This window comes from Penicillium robsamsonii, assembly GCF_028829455.1.
Source record: "Penicillium robsamsonii strain IBT 29466 chromosome Unknown utg000002l_segment0_segment0, whole genome shotgun sequence".
NCBI lineage: Eukaryota > Fungi > Ascomycota > Eurotiomycetes > Eurotiales > Aspergillaceae > Penicillium > Penicillium robsamsonii.
In genome coordinates, this window is record NW_026643220.1 from 3,197,486 (window position 1) to 3,215,710 (window position 18,225).

An 18,225-nucleotide genomic window follows, 5' to 3' on the forward strand; every position below is an offset into this window, starting at 1 on the left:
TATAACCACCATAATCAAATCATGCCTCCAAGGAAGGGTGGCAGGCCGACCCTGAGTCAGGGCCTAGACCGTGAGGTATATATTCAAAATTGAGTCTTGTTGGCTTTCACTCACCAAAACAGGTCTACCAGGTCGTGCGCAAGATCATTGACGACCAGCCCGAGACTGGTCGCATCCGACTATCGGTCCCAACGATTTATGACACAATTAAGAAATCCAACTCGAGCTTGAATCGGAAACCGAAGAGGCTCATTGAGGACAGTCTGGAGCGGGTGTTGGAGGTTGTCAAGGCTGATATGGGCGAAGAGGATGAGGATTCCATGGAGGGGGACTTTGAGGGACTAGAAGAGCCTCCCGCTGCGGTACGTTATGCACTGCGCATATTCTGTTTGAATGGGACGGAAATTCTAATTGGAATTGTCACATCAGGAGCCCAATGGAATGAACCAGAGCGTCGTCGGCTCGTGGGCAGTAGCAAAGGCCAAAAAGACCGCGGACTCCACCGCTAGCCCGGCACCCACATCCTCCAAGAGAAGAACACATGGCGGAGAATCTGTATCTAAGCGACGCAAGGCCGAGCCCGCGGATCGTTCGCCACCAACACACGTCAGTCTCGCTGATTTGGGTGGACTGGATGATGTTGTTCAGGAACTTGGGGACTTGGTCATTCTACCCATGACTCGGCCGCAGGTTTATCTCTCATCAAACGTGCAGCCGCCGCGTGGAGTATTGCTGCATGGCCCGCCAGGTTGTGGTAAGACGTTGATTGCGAACGCTTTCGCAGCGGAGCTGGGTGTGCCATTCATCTCAATCTCTGCTCCTTCGGTCGTGTCAGGAATGTCGGGTGAATCCGAGAAAGCCCTGCGCGAGTACTTCGACGAGGCCAAGCGTCTTGCTCCCTGTCTCATTTTCATCGATGAGATTGATGCGATTACACCGAAGCGCGAGAGCGCTCAGAGAGAGATGGAGAAGCGAATTGTCGCCCAGCTGCTGACCTGCATGGATGATATTGCCATTGATAAGACAGATGGCAAACCCGTCATCGTACTCGCGGCAACTAACCGCCCAGACAGTCTCGATGCCGCTCTGCGCCGCGGTGGTCGTTTTGATAAGGAAATCAACATGACTGTGCCCTCAGAGCCAGTCAGAGAACAGATCCTACGCGCACTCACCCGCAAAATGCGCCTGGCCGACGATATCGACCTCAAGACGCTAGCCAAACGCACCCCCGGCTTCGTGGGCGCCGATCTCAACGACCTCGTGTCGACCGCCGGCTCAGCCGCCATCAAGCGGTACCTCGCGATCCTCAAGTCGAACAGCGGTGAAGAAATGGAGATGGAAATTGAAGGCGAAGAAGATATCAGCCCGCGAGTTCGCGAACTCCGTCGCCTCATCGTTCACGCCAAGGAAACACCCCTTGGCGATGAAGCAGAAGTCGTCCTCGTTTCCAACGCAGACTTCTTCACAGCCCTCCCCAAGATCCAACCCTCCTCTAAGCGTGAGGGCTTCGCCACAATCCCCGACACAACATGGGCCGACATCGGTGCCCTCGGCGGCATCCGCGAGGAGCTCGTCACAGCCATCGTCGAACCAATCAAGAACCCCGATATTTACGCCAACGTCGGTATCACCGCACCAACTGGTGTCCTCCTCTGGGGCCCGCCCGGTTGCGGTAAAACCCTCCTCGCAAAGGCCGTCGCCAACGAGTCCCGCGCAAACTTCATCAGCGTCAAGGGACCCGAACTGCTCAATAAGTTCGTCGGTGAGTCTGAGCGCGCGGTTCGCCAGGTCTTCGTCCGAGCCCGCTCCTCCGTGCCCTGTGTTATCTTCTTTGATGAGCTCGATGCCCTCGTGCCGCGTCGTGACGATACGCTCTCGGAGGCCTCTGCCCGTGTTGTCAACACACTTCTCACAGAGCTTGATGGTCTCGGCAGCAGTCGCCAGGGTATCTATGTCATTGCTGCTACCAATCGGCCTGATATTATTGATCCTGCTATGCTGCGTCCTGGTCGTCTTGAGACCCTTCTCTTTGTGAACTTGCCCACGCCACTCGAGCGTGTCGATATCTTGCAGACTCTTCTCCGGAAATTGTCCATTGAGTTTAGTGAAGATCTGCGCAAACTCGCCGAGGAGTGTGAGGGCTTTAGTGGTGCTGATTTGGGCAGTCTGTTGCGTCGTGCTGGTTACTCTGCTATCAAGCGTCGCGATACTATCAAGCTCGTTGACTTTGTTGCTGCGAAGACGTTCATTCGGCCTAGTGTTACGGATTTGAGGAAGTATGAGAAACTCCGGAGGGACTGGGGTGGTGGAGTGGTCTGAGTTGGCTGGGTTGTATATGCACTTCTCTTGGGATACACATATTTAGATCTAGAGTTTTCTTTTTTTTTTTCTCTCCCATTTTCTTGCTTGGGGTCGTGGACATAGATACCTTGAACATTGGCTATTTGATCGGACATTCGACCATTCATCTCTGCATCCCTTGCGCTACTACACTACTACTAAACGCAATACATCTCAAGATCTATGAGATGATACGAAGTAGAAAATGTTAAAAAGAAACAACTTTTTTGTAAGATACCTATACAAAAGAAAGATTATGCACAAAAAATAAATAGAGAAAAACGCCCAGAAAAATGTCAGACATCATGCAACGGCATCTCAAGATTACATCCACAAGCGACAGGTTCCATCGGCACCGGCACTGACAGCCCACGCCTCGCGCGGGTGCCAGTCGATATCCAAAACACCCAGCTCGCCAGTAATCTTGTGGCCCTTGAGAACCTTGAGCGGCACGATGGTAGCATTGCTGAGCATATCTCCAGTAACGCTGCCGTGGAAGATCTGCAGAGATCCATCGTCGGAGGCATCTGCGAAGAGCGGGTAGCGGCCGCTGGGGTGGAACTTGACGGCGCGGATAGCCTTGCGGTGGTAACGGAGGGTCTTGTAGGGGCGCTGGGAGAGGTCGAGATCGTGCCAGAGCAGACGACGATCGTAAGAGCCGATGATGATGTTGTCGCCGCCGGCTGCGCTGGAAGAGGTCGGGTGGATGTCGAAGGACGAGATCCAGCGCGCACCAGGCTGCAAGATCTTGACGAGGAGCTGACGGGAGAGATCGTAGGCACGGATCGAGCGCTGGTTGGCGACGAAGAGGATGGGTTTCGACGGGTGGAAGTGGGCGGTCTGGGGGGGACCACCGCCCTTGAGACGGCGCTTGAAAGGGAATTGCGTCAAGTGCTTGCTGACTGTGTGGATGGAGATTGCGACGGAGGCGGGTGTCGAGGCGCCCGAGCAAACTGTCACGAAGTAGTCGCCACGGCGGTGCCACGAGATCGTCTTGGGCACATAGCGGAGGGGAATGACGACGCACACACCGGCGTCCACGAGAGCGGGCTCGGGACGGATCCAGGTTGGGGCATTGTTCTTCTTGCCTTCCTCTGAGGCACTGGGGGCCGGTCGAGAGGCGGCGAAACCCCAGCCTACGTCGAGGAGATCCAGACTGGCCTTCTCAATTTCGGGGTCGACGATGGGAGGTACGGCGAGGAAGATATCGTCGCCTGCGGTGGCAGCGAGGACGACAGCGTCCTTGCCGGGACGCCAGCGGACAGTGTTGACCGCTTCGTCATCGCTGAGCTTCACGCTCCACAGTTGGCGACCAGTGAGGAGTTCCCAGACACGGACGGTACCATCATCGCCACCAGTGGCCAGCCAGATTCCAGTTGGGTCCACGTTGACAGAGCGCACACGGCCCTTGTGTCCGCGGAAGACGGTGGCACAGGCAGTGGGGAAAGGCTTGAGCTCCTCGGGGCTGGGAAGCTTGGGCAAGAGACTCTCGGGGTCGATGTTCAGCTTGCTACGACGCACACGCGGAGCGAGGTAAAGATCCAAGCAACGCTCGAACTTCTCCTGGACGAAGTTGTCGTATCCAGGAACTTTGCGCAGGGAGCCGAAGTCGTTGGGCAGGAAATCCTTCTCACGATCCTCGGGATCTGTCTGCTCCCATTCCTTGCGTTCCTTGTTATCGGGCAGGTACTCGGCAGGTGGGTGGTAACTCTCCTCGTAACCAGGGGGTGGGAGTTTGGGCGCCGGGATGTGCATAACGTGGTCAGGTCGCTCAACTTCGTCAGCCCACAGGTCGTAGTTGATGAGTTCCTCCTCCTTCTCTTCTCTGTCCTCGGGCGCCTTATAAGGAAGAATACGGCCCTCGCGGATGGCCTTCACAAGCTTCATCACACGCTTCTGCTCGTGCTTGGAGGGCACGAAACGACGCTTGGGCTCCGGAGCGGCGCTCAATGGCATGATCTCCTTTTGGCTACTGAACCATTCCACCAAAGGCTCATATGGGTCGTAGCCCTCGGAAGGAACCTCGTTCATCTGCACCTTGCGGAGCAACTCCAATTCGTCCTGGCTAAGCTCCAGAGGCTTGCCGGTCTGAGGATCAGTCATACCAGTCCAGCCCTTGGGGATTTCAATGCTATCCAACAATGCATCCAGGGCCTCGCCCTTGGCAGGACGCATAATTTTCTTTCCATTGATGTCGTAACCAATATGGGGATATTCGTCGTAGAACTTCAGTGGGATGTCGCCAATGGTGTTGGCATTTTCATCCACCTCGGATAGTTCAGAATTGTCGTCCGGGTGAATTTCATCCCAGAGGTAGCGATCGTTTCCGTTGGCGTCCTTCACAATGCGGAAGTTGGGTTCACCGGCAGCTGGCTTAATTTCTTCTGTGTCAGATGGGATCTCATCGCTATCCAATTCCTCTTCTCCATCTTCCGAGTCGCTGAAGTCGTCGACTAGTTCAACTTCCGAGTCGCTATCATCGTTCTCGCTGTCCGAAAGATCGTTGGCGGTGTCCGACAAGGATCCATCAAGGTTGCCTTTGCTCAATTCGTCGCCGGAAAAGACACCAGCTTCCTCCTCAACATCACGAGTGACAGCCTTGCGCTTCTTTGAAGCCACCTTGGGGTTCATGGTGCCGTTTAGCGGATGTTGTCTTATTGCAGTAGATCCACGGATTTTTTTTTGGATAATTTCTCGCGGCCATTCACCGCTCACCGCCCACATGACCGCCCCCATCTTATCGGGCCTATCTATGACACGCCAACCTTTTGGAATGTTTTCTATTTGAAGGACTCTTTTGAATTGAGAGTATTATCAAGCTATGTCACTGCCACCTGATTATGGTGGAGTGTTTCCTTTGTCTACAAATGATTCCTCAGAGGCAAAAAGACATGCAGCATGCGACGAGTGTAGTATGTCTCACCGGCCGGTGTAATACAACCCTCACTGACCAGTCTACTGTTCGACAGGAAAGCGGAAGCTGAAATGCTCTGGGGAACCGACAGGATGTTCGCGATGTATTAAACAGTCACTCTCTTGCAACTATTCCTTACAAAAACAGATGGGCCGACCGCCTAAGAAACGGACACGGACAGACGATGAGGAGGTCGGCTTCCCACCCTTATCTGGAGCTGAAATTTGGCCAAGTCCAGAGGACTCGCAACAATCTTCATTAGGAATGAGTCCGAATATATCCACTTTCCCAGATGCTGATCATATCTGTCCGCAATTCTTCTGGCGCCCTGGTACGAACACAAATTTGCCACAGTCCCAGCCCGCAGATCTATTGTCAGGTTATGATGACCACAACCATGCTTGGAAGCCACACCGTCTCAAACAACCCAATCTTCCTGTTTTCCCATCATCTTCTCCTTGGCCAGATTTCTCGGCCGTCTCCGAAGCCACTGCTATGCCAATGCCACTGCCATTCCCTAACCCCTCAACGTTCCCACCCACGCTTCCACTCTCTCCAGCCACCTCCGTTTCCTCCGACTCCGCAACACCTGGGTGTACGTGTCTGTCATATCTCTACCTAAGTCTTAGCCACATGACATCAATCTCCTCCTTCCCCGTCAGCTCCCACACTCTATGCTCGCTTTATATCGCTGCACGAACAGCGCGAGACGTGATCCGCTGCCAAGTTTGTCCCAAGGCCTTCTCGACGGGGTTTCAAAATATCATGTTCTTAGGGACTCTATTAACAGTTGTCGCGGACTCGTGGCTGCGCGTCTCGCAAGCCGATGCTATGGACTTGGGGATGCAGACCGCGCCTCCACACTTCGCGTCTGAGGTGCACCAAAGCCCTAACCCAGCACAAGTTTGGAAATCATGGCTCCACCAAGTGGTTCGTCGCGCTGTCATTGGTGGTCCCGTTGAGCCGGGTGCTATCGTCGCTTGTTCTGAGCAGCCAGATCTGCTGTCCATGATTGGGGAACTCGAGAGTCGGCAACGCCGCTGGCATGAGCCTGGGCAACATCCACTTGGACAAAACCCACTTGGACAGTGGAACACAATGTCCTCCTTGTCGGATCCACTTGGGTTAGAAGATAAGGATGAGCCCGATGAAGCTAAGTTTTTGTGCCTTCGTGTGGTTGGAAGTTCCAGGGAAGTGATCACAAAATTCAACTTTGATCCTTCAGAATATCCCGAGGGCGTTGAGCCAGTCACTGCGGGCAACAAAGTGCATACGGGTGCACATCATGCATGAAAAGTTTGGTTAATTAAAGGCGCTTCGGTTATCTGGTTTCTGCCCGTTGAATATGTCCGAGACTGGGAGTTAGTGCTATATACCATTTGGCATTGGATACGATAAAAATCTACATTGCTTCGCTGGTACGAAGCTAGATATGTCATTGAACATTTCATTAATTTTTGTTGTACAAGCGTCAAGTCAGTGAAATGAGCCCCAGGGTCCCTCGAATGCCTGTCCATGTAGATGACGCCGGACCATGTGGATATGTAACAAGAAAACTGCATCGAAAGCGCGAAAAGAAAAAGAACCTGCGAGAGAAAGTGGAATGCTACAAGCTCACTCGTCATCCTCGTCGTCCACCACGTAGCGGTTCTTCTTTCGGGCAGGAGGTGTACCAGCCCTGGCTTGAGGCTCTGGCTTGCTACGGGCAGATTTCGCAGGTGCAGCTTCCACGTCATCTTCACCTTCAGCGTCCATATCTTCATCTTCCAGCTCCTCTTCGTCATCTTCCGCTTCTTCCTCAAGCTCCTCATCGCTGCCAACCAAGAATCCATCGTCCTCGTCGTACTCGTCTTCTCTGTTACGGGCACCACGAGAGTAGTCCTCTTCATCGTCGGTGTAAATCTCACCGCGACGGTTCTGGCGGCGAGGCTTGGCACGTGGTCGAGTCGTAAGCAAACCACCATCTTCAAGACCACCGACACTAAGGCCGCTAGGACCAGTACGACTGGCGCCATGTCGACGACCGCGGTCAGCCTCGCGATCAGCAAGCTGCTGGCGACGACGCTCAGCCTTGATAGCTTCCTTTTCCATCGTTTCGGCACGTCTAGCAGCCAACTCGGGATCCTCTGTGAGTTCATAACGCGGCGCAGTGCCAGCTGCGGTCTGCTTGCTACCACGAGCAGCAGCAGCCAATTGTTCTTGCAGTCGCTGAACGGCATCGTCCGTCTCCAAGGTGGTCGGGAGAATAGTCAGACCTTGGGTGACATGTGAGCTCAAACGGAAAACTTGAGCTGTTTCCAGTCCAGCTGCGAGATAAACGTGGGAGTCCAGCTTGTGGTCATATTCGCCGGACTTGGTGAGAGGTGCGAGGGGTTTAGATGCGATGCGGTATTGCTCAAGGGGGGCAGAGGCGAGTTGAAGAGTAATGGAGCCATCCTCCCATTTGATCATGCGGGCATTGGACTGCAAAAGAGATCCGTCTGCGGGATCCTTACGCCAGCATAGGGAGGTAGCAGCGGTCTGGTAAGGTGGTGGGACGTAAGTCTCAGGATTGAATTCTTCTCCTTCGATTGAGAGGAAATCCGGCACACGCATTGTGTAAACCTGTTACTAGAAGTTAGATCAAAGTCAAAAGGTCGGGGTAGAAGCTCCTCCTACCTCTCCATCGTTGGTCAATGGCATTGGCGCCCGAGCAAGGTCTTGGTCAATGACATTGAGTTCCTGCTCCTCCTGAGGCACATCGTCCATTCGGTCTTCGCGCCGATCATAACGGTGCTCATCGTCACCGGAGTCAAGTTGTTCATCGTCTAGGTTGCGGTGGGGTCTAGCAATATATCAGCATTTAGATCTTGTCGCTTTGGTGTGGTTTGCATACTCAATATCATCGAGATCACCCTCTCCATCCGACCCGAAAAGATCATCGCCTTCATCCATTTGGTCGGCACCAAAATCATTGGCATTGCTGTGCGCAGGGCTCTCATTGCCATTGCTGGGGCGTCGGACGCCCTCCTCATCGGAGGACATGGTGTATGGAATTTATGTTGCAAGTCCGTAGATGTGTGAATATGGGAGTGGCGATAAAGAAAGGATTGGAGGTGTTCTTTGTATTATATTGGGAGTGAGCGATGCGATATATCGTCAGTAATGTATTGACAATTGTTCCATCGGCTATTCACGACGGAGCTCCCATAATTCAATTGACGCGCGGGAACATAAATTCTCCGAGCCCGGGCCCAAACAGGACTAGCGTCTCGATGGCCCAGACCAAAAGGGGATCCTCGACGTGTGGGCATCTCACCGTCTCGTCCCTCATCCCCGTTATTTTCTTAATTTGAAATATCGCAGATCAATTTCAAAATGGCGACCTTCTTCCAGAGCGTGTGAGTGACGTTGCACTATTGTGGACTTGTTGCAATCGGTTCAATCTCCCTTCTACATTTACCCCCTCATACTGCACGAAGGACAACCCCGGCGCCACAAATACAAACGAGCATTCCATTCCCCCAAAGTCTAATATATGCCCTGGCCTCCTCTTTGTTGTTTACATCCACCCTTGCATCTTTTTATATATTCCCATTTTGTTCTTAAACAGCTATACCTTGCCACGACCGCCCGCTAACTCTGTTTTTGAATACAGTCGCCAAGGATTTGGCCGGGGAGGAAACAACAAGAGCAACAATCCCCCTAAAAGCCCAGCACAGTCCTCTACTCCTCAGCATCACGCCACCATGTCGAATTCGCCCTCGATTTCTAGCAGTCTGTCAGTGGAGACTCAGGCGAACGACCCCGAGGGACCCAAGTACTTCTTCCAGGAGAAGTATGCCCCGCTGAATGTGAGGGGCAACTTCTTGACCCTCTGTGCTTGCCCGAAGAATGTGGAGCTGGGCGAGTGGCTGGCTCACCAAAGTAAGCAACGCGGAAGCTTATCTGGGGAATGGGGAGGCTAATGTGTTTCTACTTCCAGTTGTTGAACAATATCGTCTACTTCACGGCATGCTCCAGGTTATCCAGGAGGTGAACAGTGTGACCGGGCTACCTATTTGCAATGAAAATACTTGTCCAACAATGTCCGCTGGACGGTATGTGGCTATGGCGGGGTAAATCATGAACCAAGCTAACGATTCCAAAGGCTGACCTATACTTGGCTTGTTGACGGCCGCGCCGCCAAAATCTCCGCCCCGAAGTTCATCAACCGCGTCGAGAAATGGATCGTCAGCAAGATCCATGACCCTGTTATGTTCCCTACCGAAAAAGTGAACGGCACACCCGAGACATCTGCCATCAAAGAGGCCAATGGCGCATCAACAACTCCCTCCGACCCTGCCAACCCCGAAGACTGGATCGGCAAGTCTAGTGGCTTCCCCCCAACCTTTTATAAGGACTGCCAGGGTATCATGAAGCAGATGTTCCGCTGTTACGCCCATTTGTACCATGCTCATTGGCTCAATCCCTTTTGGCACATTAACAAGCACGATGTCCTGAACATGTGCTTCGTTCACTTCGTGACGGTCTCCAAGTACTACGGGCTTGTGTCCGATAAGGAAATGGAGCCCATGCAGCCCTTGATTGAGTTGTTCATCAAGCAGCAGCGGGTTCCCCCAGAGGCGCTTAACGGCGGTCACTGGGCCCAGCAGGCCGCCACTTAAAACTCCACGGGTCTGGAGTTGCACCTTTTTGTTTTTACATTGACGACCATGACATGTCCGCTAACCTGGCGTTGGGCCGCGCTGTCTTACTTTGCTCGTATTCTGCTTTCTCCTTCTGCCATTTAAAACAAAAATTGGCGAATTTGTGATGATATGACACAGAGCCAGGACTTTGATTGAGCATTTAGCATGCGCTGTGAATTATTCTACTTGATGATCTTGCATATTCTCATCCAGCATCAGCTGGGCATTGTATCATTGCATGTTTTTTTTATCTACTCATTGCAATACATTCATCTGATCATAATTCCATCACACTTAAAACTTGGGGGTGTAAATGATCCACTAGATACATTCCATTTTGTCAGGACCTGGTGACTCAGGTGTGCCTAACGCTGCAGAAGACGTGAGCAGTCCCTAAGGCCTGGGAGGGGTAGTTATTTGCCGGGATAACTGTCTCTTGGCTGCTGTGGTCCAGGTGTGTACAGCGTACTGTGAAGTATAGATGCTGTGAAACATAACCAATTGAGATAGGTCGATTTTCGACCCACACGCAATCGCAGTAAGGCGCCCGCAAATAGTGACCGAGAACCACCGATGCATAGATGACAACGCTTTTGAAGATTTGAGCAGTCCAAGCAAGCTTAAAGAAGCCAGCTGCGCCTATATGACCCACCAGATTGGTCACAGATAGACCCCATCCCCATCCTCTCGATCATTGGACTCCTGTCCTGCACCGGTCTCAGCGCCAGCGCCAGCTCCAGCCCCGGTCTCAGTCTCAGTTGCATTTCCATTCGTCACCGGAACATCTGTCGAAGCGTCCCGTCCCTTGTCGATCTTAAGCTCATCAAGCTCAATCCAAGGCTGTCCACGATTCTCGACCTCGGTCTTCAGCAATGAGATCCGCTCGTTCATGGACACCGCCACACCCTCGTTTTCGGCCACATAGCCCTCCAGCTCCTTCTTGTCTTCTTCTGGGTCGTTGCTTTCCGCTAAGAATGCGCGGAGCTCGGCATTTGAGCGGTGCAGGTGTGCGATGGAGTTTGTGAGCTCGGAGACTTTGCTGTAGAGGACTGCGAGGGGAAGTTCTTTGATTGCTTCAGCAAAGGCTCCTGGGGTTATAGGGAGGGATTCAGTTGACATTTTGATATTTTGTTTTGTGATGGGTTGAAGTTAGAGTTGGGATTAATGCGGGCTGATCTGTTTAGATTGTTATCGTCTTATCGTCACGTGGGGTTTATAGTTCAGATGGGAGATGTCGACATATGGGAGATTTTGAGATTGGTTTTGAGTATTGGTGGATCAGGGGTGAATAGACATTCCGAGACTATATAGTCCAAACCAATTCTACGTTTAAATAATCAAGCATCTTCAATCAATTCCTATCCATCTTGCTTTGTACTGGCAATCGCGGTCTCGGAACAACTCTACAGCCGACCCATATGATGCTACCAAAAGAATCCCCGAACAGTCCACCACCATCCCATATTCCGTGGTCCTTTCCGAGCCCTCGCTCTCCAGTCACAGGATATGAGCAATGCGGTCTGGGCCGCATGGCGGGCTCCATGCCCAGGGCTCCGCACCTCCGTGCTGCCAGTAACACTCCGCCCTGCCAGTCGTGATCTCCGCATTACCCCATGGCGCATGTACAGCACCTCGCGCCAATCCACGTTGCCAGTCCCGAGCCTTCTGTCCCAGATTTTCTCTCACTCGTCTCGACCGACTCCAGCCCCGATATTCCCACAACGATTCAACCCGGTCTCTACCCCCCGCCGCTTCAAACGTACATCCGCCGCATCTTCAAAGCCAAAGCCTAAATCGGATCCCTCGGAGGTCCTCCCTCGCGAAAAGCCCTTCTCCGATGCAGAGATCAAAGCCATCTTTGGTCCCGCCAAGTTCAATGCAAAGCTGGGAAACCGTATCCTGGCCGTCCTGCACGGCCACCGTCTGACCGGCACGCTTGATGCGGACTTACCAATTGACATTGCCCGCGCTATCACCCCGCAGCAGTTCGACATGGCTTTGGAATGGCTCCGCAGTGAGTACCCCGTCGACGAGGATGCTGCTATTTTCGCCCGCATCGAGCGTGAGGAGCGCGCGGAGGAAGAGAAGCTTGTGCGCCGCGCTGAGAAGCTAGGCTTGTATAAGCCGCAGAGTGGTTCTTATGACGCCGAGCTTGGCGAGGAGGGCTCTCCTTACGGCAAGAGTGTTCTGAAAGAGGCTCGCGAGAGGAACGAGAAGCGCTTGCTGGCTGAACAGGAACGGAAAAGGCAAGAGTGGCTCGATGGCGAGAAAGAAGAACACGAACGGTTGAAGCGGGAGTTTGGGAAGAACACTTCCCTGCAGCAATACCAGGAGGCTGCCCTCACTGAGGGTATGTATACTAGGATTCAAGCTTGGGTGATTGGTACTGGTGTTGACATTTTTAGCTCGTCCCCGTGCGGATCCTATTGAGAGGCCGTATCTCGCTTGGGTCCAGAAGCATCATATTGCCGCTACCAACGAGAGTCCTGAGTCGATGAACATCACTAATGTAAGGATGATTCATTTTATGAAATTGTTCGGTTATTAACCATACTTGAATTGGCAGTCTCAGCGTCTGCTCGCTCCACTTCTGTTCTCGATCGTCGTTCTCGCCCTTTGCTACACCTTTGCTCAGAAATATGAGTTCCCGGCACGAAAGGATCGCCTCATGCCGGAGGTGCCTCCTGCTGTGGCTACTGTGGGTGCCATTGTGGCAGCTAATGTAGCAGTCACTTTGCTGTGGAAATACGTACCTCCCGCGTGGAGACTGCTCAACCGATACTTCGTGATTGTTCCCTTCTATCCCAGCTCACTGGGTATGATCGGAAGCACATTCAGTCATCAGACGTGGAGACATCTTGGAACTAATATGATGGTCTTGGGACTTATGGGAACCAGAGGTATGCATTGTGGTTAGCAGAAGCACCAGAAAATATGGTTTCTAACTTTTTTCTGTACAGTCCACGATGAAATCGGCCGTGGAAACTTTTTGGCCATCTACTTCGCTTCCGGTATCATGGGATCTGTCTTCTCATTGACACGCAGCGTCATCCTCGGCCGCCTGGGCATGACCTCCCTTGGAGCTAGTGCTGCAACCAGCGGTATCGTCGCCGCATGGTGCATGTCTCACTTCAAGTTTGTCTCCCACCATCTCTCCAGCTGTTATCCGTGGTACCTATACTGACCCTCACTAGTGACAAACTCACCGTGTGGATTCTTCCTCAGGCGCTCCAAGAAAAGATTTGGACCTACGGTTGGGTCTTCCTTACCTGTCTAGTCGGCACCGAAGTCTTCAGCTTGCTCGCTCCCGCATTCTTATTCCGCGCTTGGCCCCTCTCCCGACTGACCAAGATGGACCACGCTGCCCATCTAGGTGGGTATGCGACTGGTGCTGGGTGTGGATATACCCTTATGCAGAAAAGGAAAGAGCGCGAGAGAAAGGCGAGACAGTCGAGATGGATCTAAACTCTCATCAATAGAGACCTGGTAACCTTTATCTTTGGTTTCCAATTGTATCATACTGGCGTTACTGCGGCAAATTTTAGCCTTTATACTACTCATGTACTTGAGCTACCATGCTCTTCTCACCCACTGTTCCATTCAAAATAACTGATATATAAAAGTACCAAAATGTTCTAGAGAAAAAACAGGATCAAATAGTCCAACCATCTTCACAAAATCCGCTTCTAATCCTGCAGCTCAGTAGTCGCAGACCATGGATTCACAACTGCGTACACGGGCTTACCCCAATGTGCAGGCTCAATCAACAGCTGATCCTCACGTTCCGAGGGCTCCTCGCGAGACAGGAAAACCATGTGCTTGTCAATGGAAATACTCTCCAGGTTGATGAATTTCACATACCAGAGTGCAACAATCTGAATCTGAATCCTCAACATCTCGGCATCTTGCTCAGGTGTCTCGATCTTGATCGGAAATGAGACGCACATATGCCCCCGGCCGTGCAATGCATCAGTGGTCCACGTAACCAAGCCAGCCTGGATGGTCTCGACTATATGAATTGCAATCTCCCTGTCATCTGTTGCAATGCTCATAGTATTAGGGAGAGCCACATTACCCCAGATCCAACCAGGCTGGCTGTTGTGGGGGTCCCTAAAATGGAATCGGGTGCCATGCTCGAGCTGGCTCGACTGGAATACACTCGCCTGGTAAAAGGGCATAATGACAGGTGGAGTAAATGGACGTTTCTGTTGAGATGTGGTGTTTTTGGTCTGCTTTTTGTTTTGTGTTAGGAATGCTGGGTGATGCTGCTGACGATATACTCGAGACGAGGACACCGAGGGTTTACTTAAGGGACAAGCCATTTATTCTGATAATTAGGAATAATGAGAGACTAGAGTCCTTTCATAAATTCAAAGCCTTTCTGTTCTTTGAGAAAGTATACTATTCTCTCTATACTCTTTGTTTGACCTGATATATATTAATCTTATTTAGATCTTCTCTTTCTTCTTGTCTCTTTGAGTGTTGAATTTACGTCCATCCAAGGAGACATTACGCTTTTATCATAGGAATGGCTTTTAGAAGATCCTGAAGACTAGTAAGAGTTATATTCAATGCAGTCAGAAGCCACCACAATATTGCCAAAACATTCTGTATAGACCTGGGCTGTTAGCTTTGGCAATATTCTATCCATCTTGCATACACTCAACCTTTTATTTCTCTCTACTATTAACAAGTCTATAATACAACTTCTATACTTCAGACAGTTTGAACGTGGAATATCCAAACACAAAGTAGTGCATTGATTACTCGAATATCTAAATAAGCCTGAAACATTTGAGTCCGCACAATCTAAATACGCCAGGGATCCATCAGAACCACGCCCACATCCAACATATCTTCCAAACGTATAAATTCACGACGAATCCCAGCAAAAATTATGGTTTGATCCAAAGTAACCTTCCTGGACAAAATCTGATCCTTCCAATACCCCGCCAGATTTTCAGCAAGAAGAAGATCTGGGTGCGTAGGATCAGGCGTATATGACTTTGGCAGAGGCGTATCCGGATCACGCTTAATAGGGATCGAGAGACAATGGTACCCTAAACCATGCATTGCCCGATTGTCTACAGTAAAGCGGCCTTTTGCAATCATATTCTTTACAATCAGCATGACTTCTGAATCTCTAAGGCCGCGGTGATCGCCGTCTTCGGCGAAATGTACGGTGATCCAGTAGTAGTCGCTTCGGTTACCGTCTGGCTCGGCGAAATATTGACCGTTTGTGCTTTTGTACACGCTTGGCTGGAACTTGCTTGACATCTTATTTAGCAGATTTCAATGGGAGGGACTTACCATTACTGTGAGGGTATGTCCTTGATAGAGGGTTTTCGTTTTATTGGTCGAAAATGTTTTTTTTATAGATAATGAGGTAGAACTCGAGGCGAGAATACCAGGGTTTATAAAGTAACAGCTAAGATGCAATATATCTAGAGTATTGTATGGGAAATCACAAAGGGCTTTCATTTCTACAATGGCTTTCTTCATTCTCCCAAGGGCTTTGACCTTTGAGATACAGTATTTGTACTATTTATAGTTCTACCAGTCTTGAATTGGTTTTCTCGGCCAATCTGTTTGAGAGCTAGAGCTGGAAGTTATACTGCCAAGTAGAACCTCATTGTCACGAACAGAAATGAAAACGTAGATACACCTAATCTGAATCTTTTAGGATTTCAACAATGTTGTGGGAGTAAGGTGCAAGTCACGAAATCACCATCCAATGACGGTGCTGATCTGTCCGTTCCTGTACTTTTATGAATAGAAGGCTCATACGAAACTAAAAAAAATGCTTCCGTTACATAGTCACTCGTTCTTCCATAGAAAGCTTACGGGGGAAAAAAAAGGAAAGGTGCGGTTAGTGGGTATGTCTATGCTATCCAGCAGGTTTTCTTCTTCCTCCTCCTCTTCTTCTTCTTCTTCTTCTTTATAGTAGTTTCTTTCTAGAAGTGCACTCTACTTCCGTTGGTCAGAACTAATGTATCCCATTTGGAAAATATCCAATTCTAATGGACAAAAATTGATCTGCCTGTACGTATATCTATTATAATAATCATACGGTAGATATTCATTGCTCAGACACCTAGAAAGACTATGGAACAAGATATTCATTTTCTTATACAAAGTGTGCTATAAAACCCGAGTCAAAAAGTACCTACATCTAGACACCTTCGATAACCATTGGACACTATATTAGTACTCAGTTTCCTCGCCATAATGCGGATCCATAAATCCAATACAAAAGATACGTCCTCGATCAAGAGAAGCCTTACCAGAGCACACTTGTATCAGCCAATATTCTGCGAGCATCTCAGCTTGGGCCATAATCTCATCCCTCGCTTCCGCCAGGTCATACGAGGCCGGAAGATCATCCAGCGGGAACGAAATACACTCATACCTAAACGCATGCTGTGCCACTCGATGAATGGCAGCGCGCCCATTCTGAATCTCAAGAATCACATACTCTAGGATCAATTGGTCAGTATGGGTGTGGTACAGGCTGGAGGGAAGTTCCACAGTCACCCAAGAAATGTTGTCGCCTATAGGGTCCTGTTCGAAATCGGATCCTGCATTATGCATCCTAAAGATGGATTGTCGGTTGGGGATATTGGTTCCTGGGAAACTCATTTTGTCGGTGTGTGGGTGCTTTGCGGGTTGTCTGTATATGATTGAAAGAGGATGCTTAGATTGAAGGACGTGAGATCGAGGCCGTTTTATATGGAGAAAACCGAGATTCAAAAGGATGAATTGACAAAGGCATTGATTACTATAATGTCCTTTGCTTGATGCCAAAGACTTAACGATCATTCATTCACTAAGAATAAACAAAGACCTTGTTCGAAAATAAATGTCGAAGCTGCTAGCGACAGCTTCTTCCAACCACAGCGAAGAACGTACCGTATTGATACGAAAAGACAGGAATCATGAAAGGAACCTTGAGGTGCGCCCAGAGTACTCTTCCTAGGGAAACAGAGGGTTAACTCTATAGATAGCTTCCAAAAATGGACCCAAAGAGCAAGTCAGGGGAAGCTCCGAGATGTGCGATGGAAGATGGTGGGAAGCGACTGAATGTATCCGCAGAGGGCGTAGGAGAGGAAAATTAAGGAAAGTATATAAAAGGCTGGGTATTTAGAACTTGTACATATGAATTGTGTATAGGTTAGACTAGTTAATTACTTGAACATATCTACGGGTATGTACTCAGTACTTGGTTATCAGCTACATTCCTATTTAGGTACTGGATACTTGAAATTCTTAAAATCGCTTCGACACCTGAAAACATTTTTTATTCCTCCACGTACCTTGACAGAACTCTCACATTCACATCTTGACTATCCCCCTCTCTCTAGGGTGCTACGGCACAGTAGCCCCCGGGACGCTTGAAAAATCACATCCCGGTTAAGAATAACCATCCCAGTACGAATCATTTCGAGCCACTTTCTCACATCGACCTCGGCGCGAGACCACATTGCCTCTGTTTTAGCATCAACCGGGACCGGGATCGAGATGCAACTTACCCCCAGGTTATGCTGTGCCACATCACTTACGATGGCTTGTCGGTCTCGGATGATCTGATGCGCATGAGTCATGATAGCTTCATCGGTATAGGTGTCGTTCATTTCTGCAGAAAGGATCACGGTGATCCAGTGAGCTTCATCGTTGTCCGGATCCTCCAAGAACTCAGGCGGGCCTACATTGAGCCAGGTGTCATTGTCAACCCCCCTCATACCTTCAGAGGGTACGATGAATACACTGTTCTGTCCCATGTTTGTTGAGATGAGTTAGTCGATTGAAAGGGGTTTTGAGGGATTTCGAGAGAAATTACTGGGTCTTGACCTTTGTTTATGAAGCTGCCTTGAGAGACTCGGTTATTTTTTGCTGTGGAGGAATGTTTTTCTAGCTGATGATTTGTTAGTTGGCGAGACTGAGACAGGTCTCTTGTACTCTGCGCCTCCAGATACAATTGGATGGAAACAAAGACTCTTTATTGCCAAAAAGGTCTTGTCCTGTCTTTGATCGAGTCTACACGACCCCGAGCCGAGTCTATGTCTACATGAAACCCTTGATTTCTCGACGAAAGTACCAAACCGTCGCGGGTGCTTTGTTCTGATACAATCGATAAAACATCGATTTGGCTGATATGGGAGACTCTTTGTTAGTCTCTATCCTATATCGAATCGAGCCTTTGTTCGCTTGATTCCCGTGTTTCATCATCGGTTATTTCTCTTTGATACTCGGCCATAAAGAATCAACAAGGGCATTATGGGTTGAATGCAGAGTCCAATAATA

At 50.2% G+C, this 18,225-nt stretch overlaps 11 protein-coding genes across 11 annotated transcripts; 4 read left to right on the forward strand and 7 right to left on the reverse strand.

Moving 5' to 3' along the window:
• Window positions 1-21: 21 nt before the first annotated feature.
• N7447_004468 (putative AAA family ATPase/60S ribosome export protein Rix7) lies at window positions 22-2,319 on the forward strand (the record flags this gene model as incomplete). The annotated part of the gene is made up of 3 exons (XM_057228743.1): window positions 22-75; window positions 123-362; window positions 430-2,319. The coding sequence occupies 3 exons, from the start codon at window positions 22-24 to the stop codon at window positions 2,317-2,319; spliced, it is 2,184 nt and encodes a 727-aa protein (XP_057088084.1).
• Window positions 2,320-2,664: 345 nt separating this feature from the next.
• On the reverse strand, window positions 2,665-4,971 carry erb1 (ribosome biogenesis protein ERB1; the record flags this gene model as incomplete). Its single annotated transcript, XM_057228744.1, has 1 exon — window positions 2,665-4,971. One exon carries the CDS (start codon window positions 4,969-4,971, stop codon window positions 2,665-2,667), a length of 2,307 nt encoding a protein of 768 aa, XP_057088085.1.
• Window positions 4,972-5,401: 430 nt separating this feature from the next.
• Window positions 5,402-6,547, forward strand: N7447_004470 (Zn(II)2Cys6 transcription factor rglT; the record flags this gene model as incomplete). The annotated part of the gene is made up of 1 exon (XM_057228745.1): window positions 5,402-6,547. One exon carries the CDS (start codon window positions 5,402-5,404, stop codon window positions 6,545-6,547), a length of 1,146 nt encoding a protein of 381 aa, XP_057088086.1.
• A 321-nt stretch (window positions 6,548-6,868) lies between these two features.
• N7447_004471 (Paf1-complex subunit LEO1) lies at window positions 6,869-8,278 on the reverse strand (the record flags this gene model as incomplete). The annotated part of the gene is made up of 3 exons (XM_057228746.1): window positions 6,869-7,858; window positions 7,913-8,078; window positions 8,130-8,278. The coding sequence occupies 3 exons, from the start codon at window positions 8,276-8,278 to the stop codon at window positions 6,869-6,871; spliced, it is 1,305 nt and encodes a 434-aa protein (XP_057088087.1).
• A 317-nt stretch (window positions 8,279-8,595) lies between these two features.
• N7447_004472 (Mob1/phocein family protein) lies at window positions 8,596-9,900 on the forward strand (the record flags this gene model as incomplete). Its single annotated transcript, XM_057228747.1, has 4 exons — window positions 8,596-8,634; window positions 8,892-9,160; window positions 9,219-9,333; window positions 9,384-9,900. Exons 1-4 carry the CDS (start codon window positions 8,612-8,614, stop codon window positions 9,898-9,900), a joined length of 924 nt encoding a protein of 307 aa, XP_057088088.1. The 5' UTR covers window positions 8,596-8,611.
• A 684-nt stretch (window positions 9,901-10,584) lies between these two features.
• On the reverse strand, window positions 10,585-11,043 carry N7447_004473 (uncharacterized protein; the record flags this gene model as incomplete). The annotated part of the gene is made up of 1 exon (XM_057228748.1): window positions 10,585-11,043. One exon carries the CDS (start codon window positions 11,041-11,043, stop codon window positions 10,585-10,587), a length of 459 nt encoding a protein of 152 aa, XP_057088089.1.
• A 387-nt stretch (window positions 11,044-11,430) lies between these two features.
• On the forward strand, window positions 11,431-13,389 carry N7447_004474 (rhomboid protease PCP1; the record flags this gene model as incomplete). The annotated part of the gene is made up of 5 exons (XM_057228749.1): window positions 11,431-12,274; window positions 12,330-12,433; window positions 12,491-12,824; window positions 12,885-13,059; window positions 13,119-13,389. The coding sequence occupies 5 exons, from the start codon at window positions 11,431-11,433 to the stop codon at window positions 13,387-13,389; spliced, it is 1,728 nt and encodes a 575-aa protein (XP_057088090.1).
• A 221-nt stretch (window positions 13,390-13,610) lies between these two features.
• Window positions 13,611-14,102, reverse strand: N7447_004475 (uncharacterized protein; the record flags this gene model as incomplete). Its single annotated transcript, XM_057228750.1, has 1 exon — window positions 13,611-14,102. The coding sequence occupies one exon, from the start codon at window positions 14,100-14,102 to the stop codon at window positions 13,611-13,613; it is 492 nt and encodes a 163-aa protein (XP_057088091.1).
• Window positions 14,103-14,733: 631 nt separating this feature from the next.
• On the reverse strand, window positions 14,734-15,201 carry N7447_004476 (uncharacterized protein; the record flags this gene model as incomplete). Its single annotated transcript, XM_057228751.1, has 1 exon — window positions 14,734-15,201. One exon carries the CDS (start codon window positions 15,199-15,201, stop codon window positions 14,734-14,736), a length of 468 nt encoding a protein of 155 aa, XP_057088092.1.
• Window positions 15,202-16,128: 927 nt separating this feature from the next.
• Window positions 16,129-16,563, reverse strand: N7447_004477 (Cwf15/Cwc15 cell cycle control protein; the record flags this gene model as incomplete). Its single annotated transcript, XM_057228752.1, has 1 exon — window positions 16,129-16,563. The coding sequence occupies one exon, from the start codon at window positions 16,561-16,563 to the stop codon at window positions 16,129-16,131; it is 435 nt and encodes a 144-aa protein (XP_057088093.1).
• Window positions 16,564-17,267: 704 nt separating this feature from the next.
• On the reverse strand, window positions 17,268-17,702 carry N7447_004478 (uncharacterized protein; the record flags this gene model as incomplete). Its single annotated transcript, XM_057228753.1, has 1 exon — window positions 17,268-17,702. The coding sequence occupies one exon, from the start codon at window positions 17,700-17,702 to the stop codon at window positions 17,268-17,270; it is 435 nt and encodes a 144-aa protein (XP_057088094.1).
• Window positions 17,703-18,225: the final 523 nt, after the last annotated feature.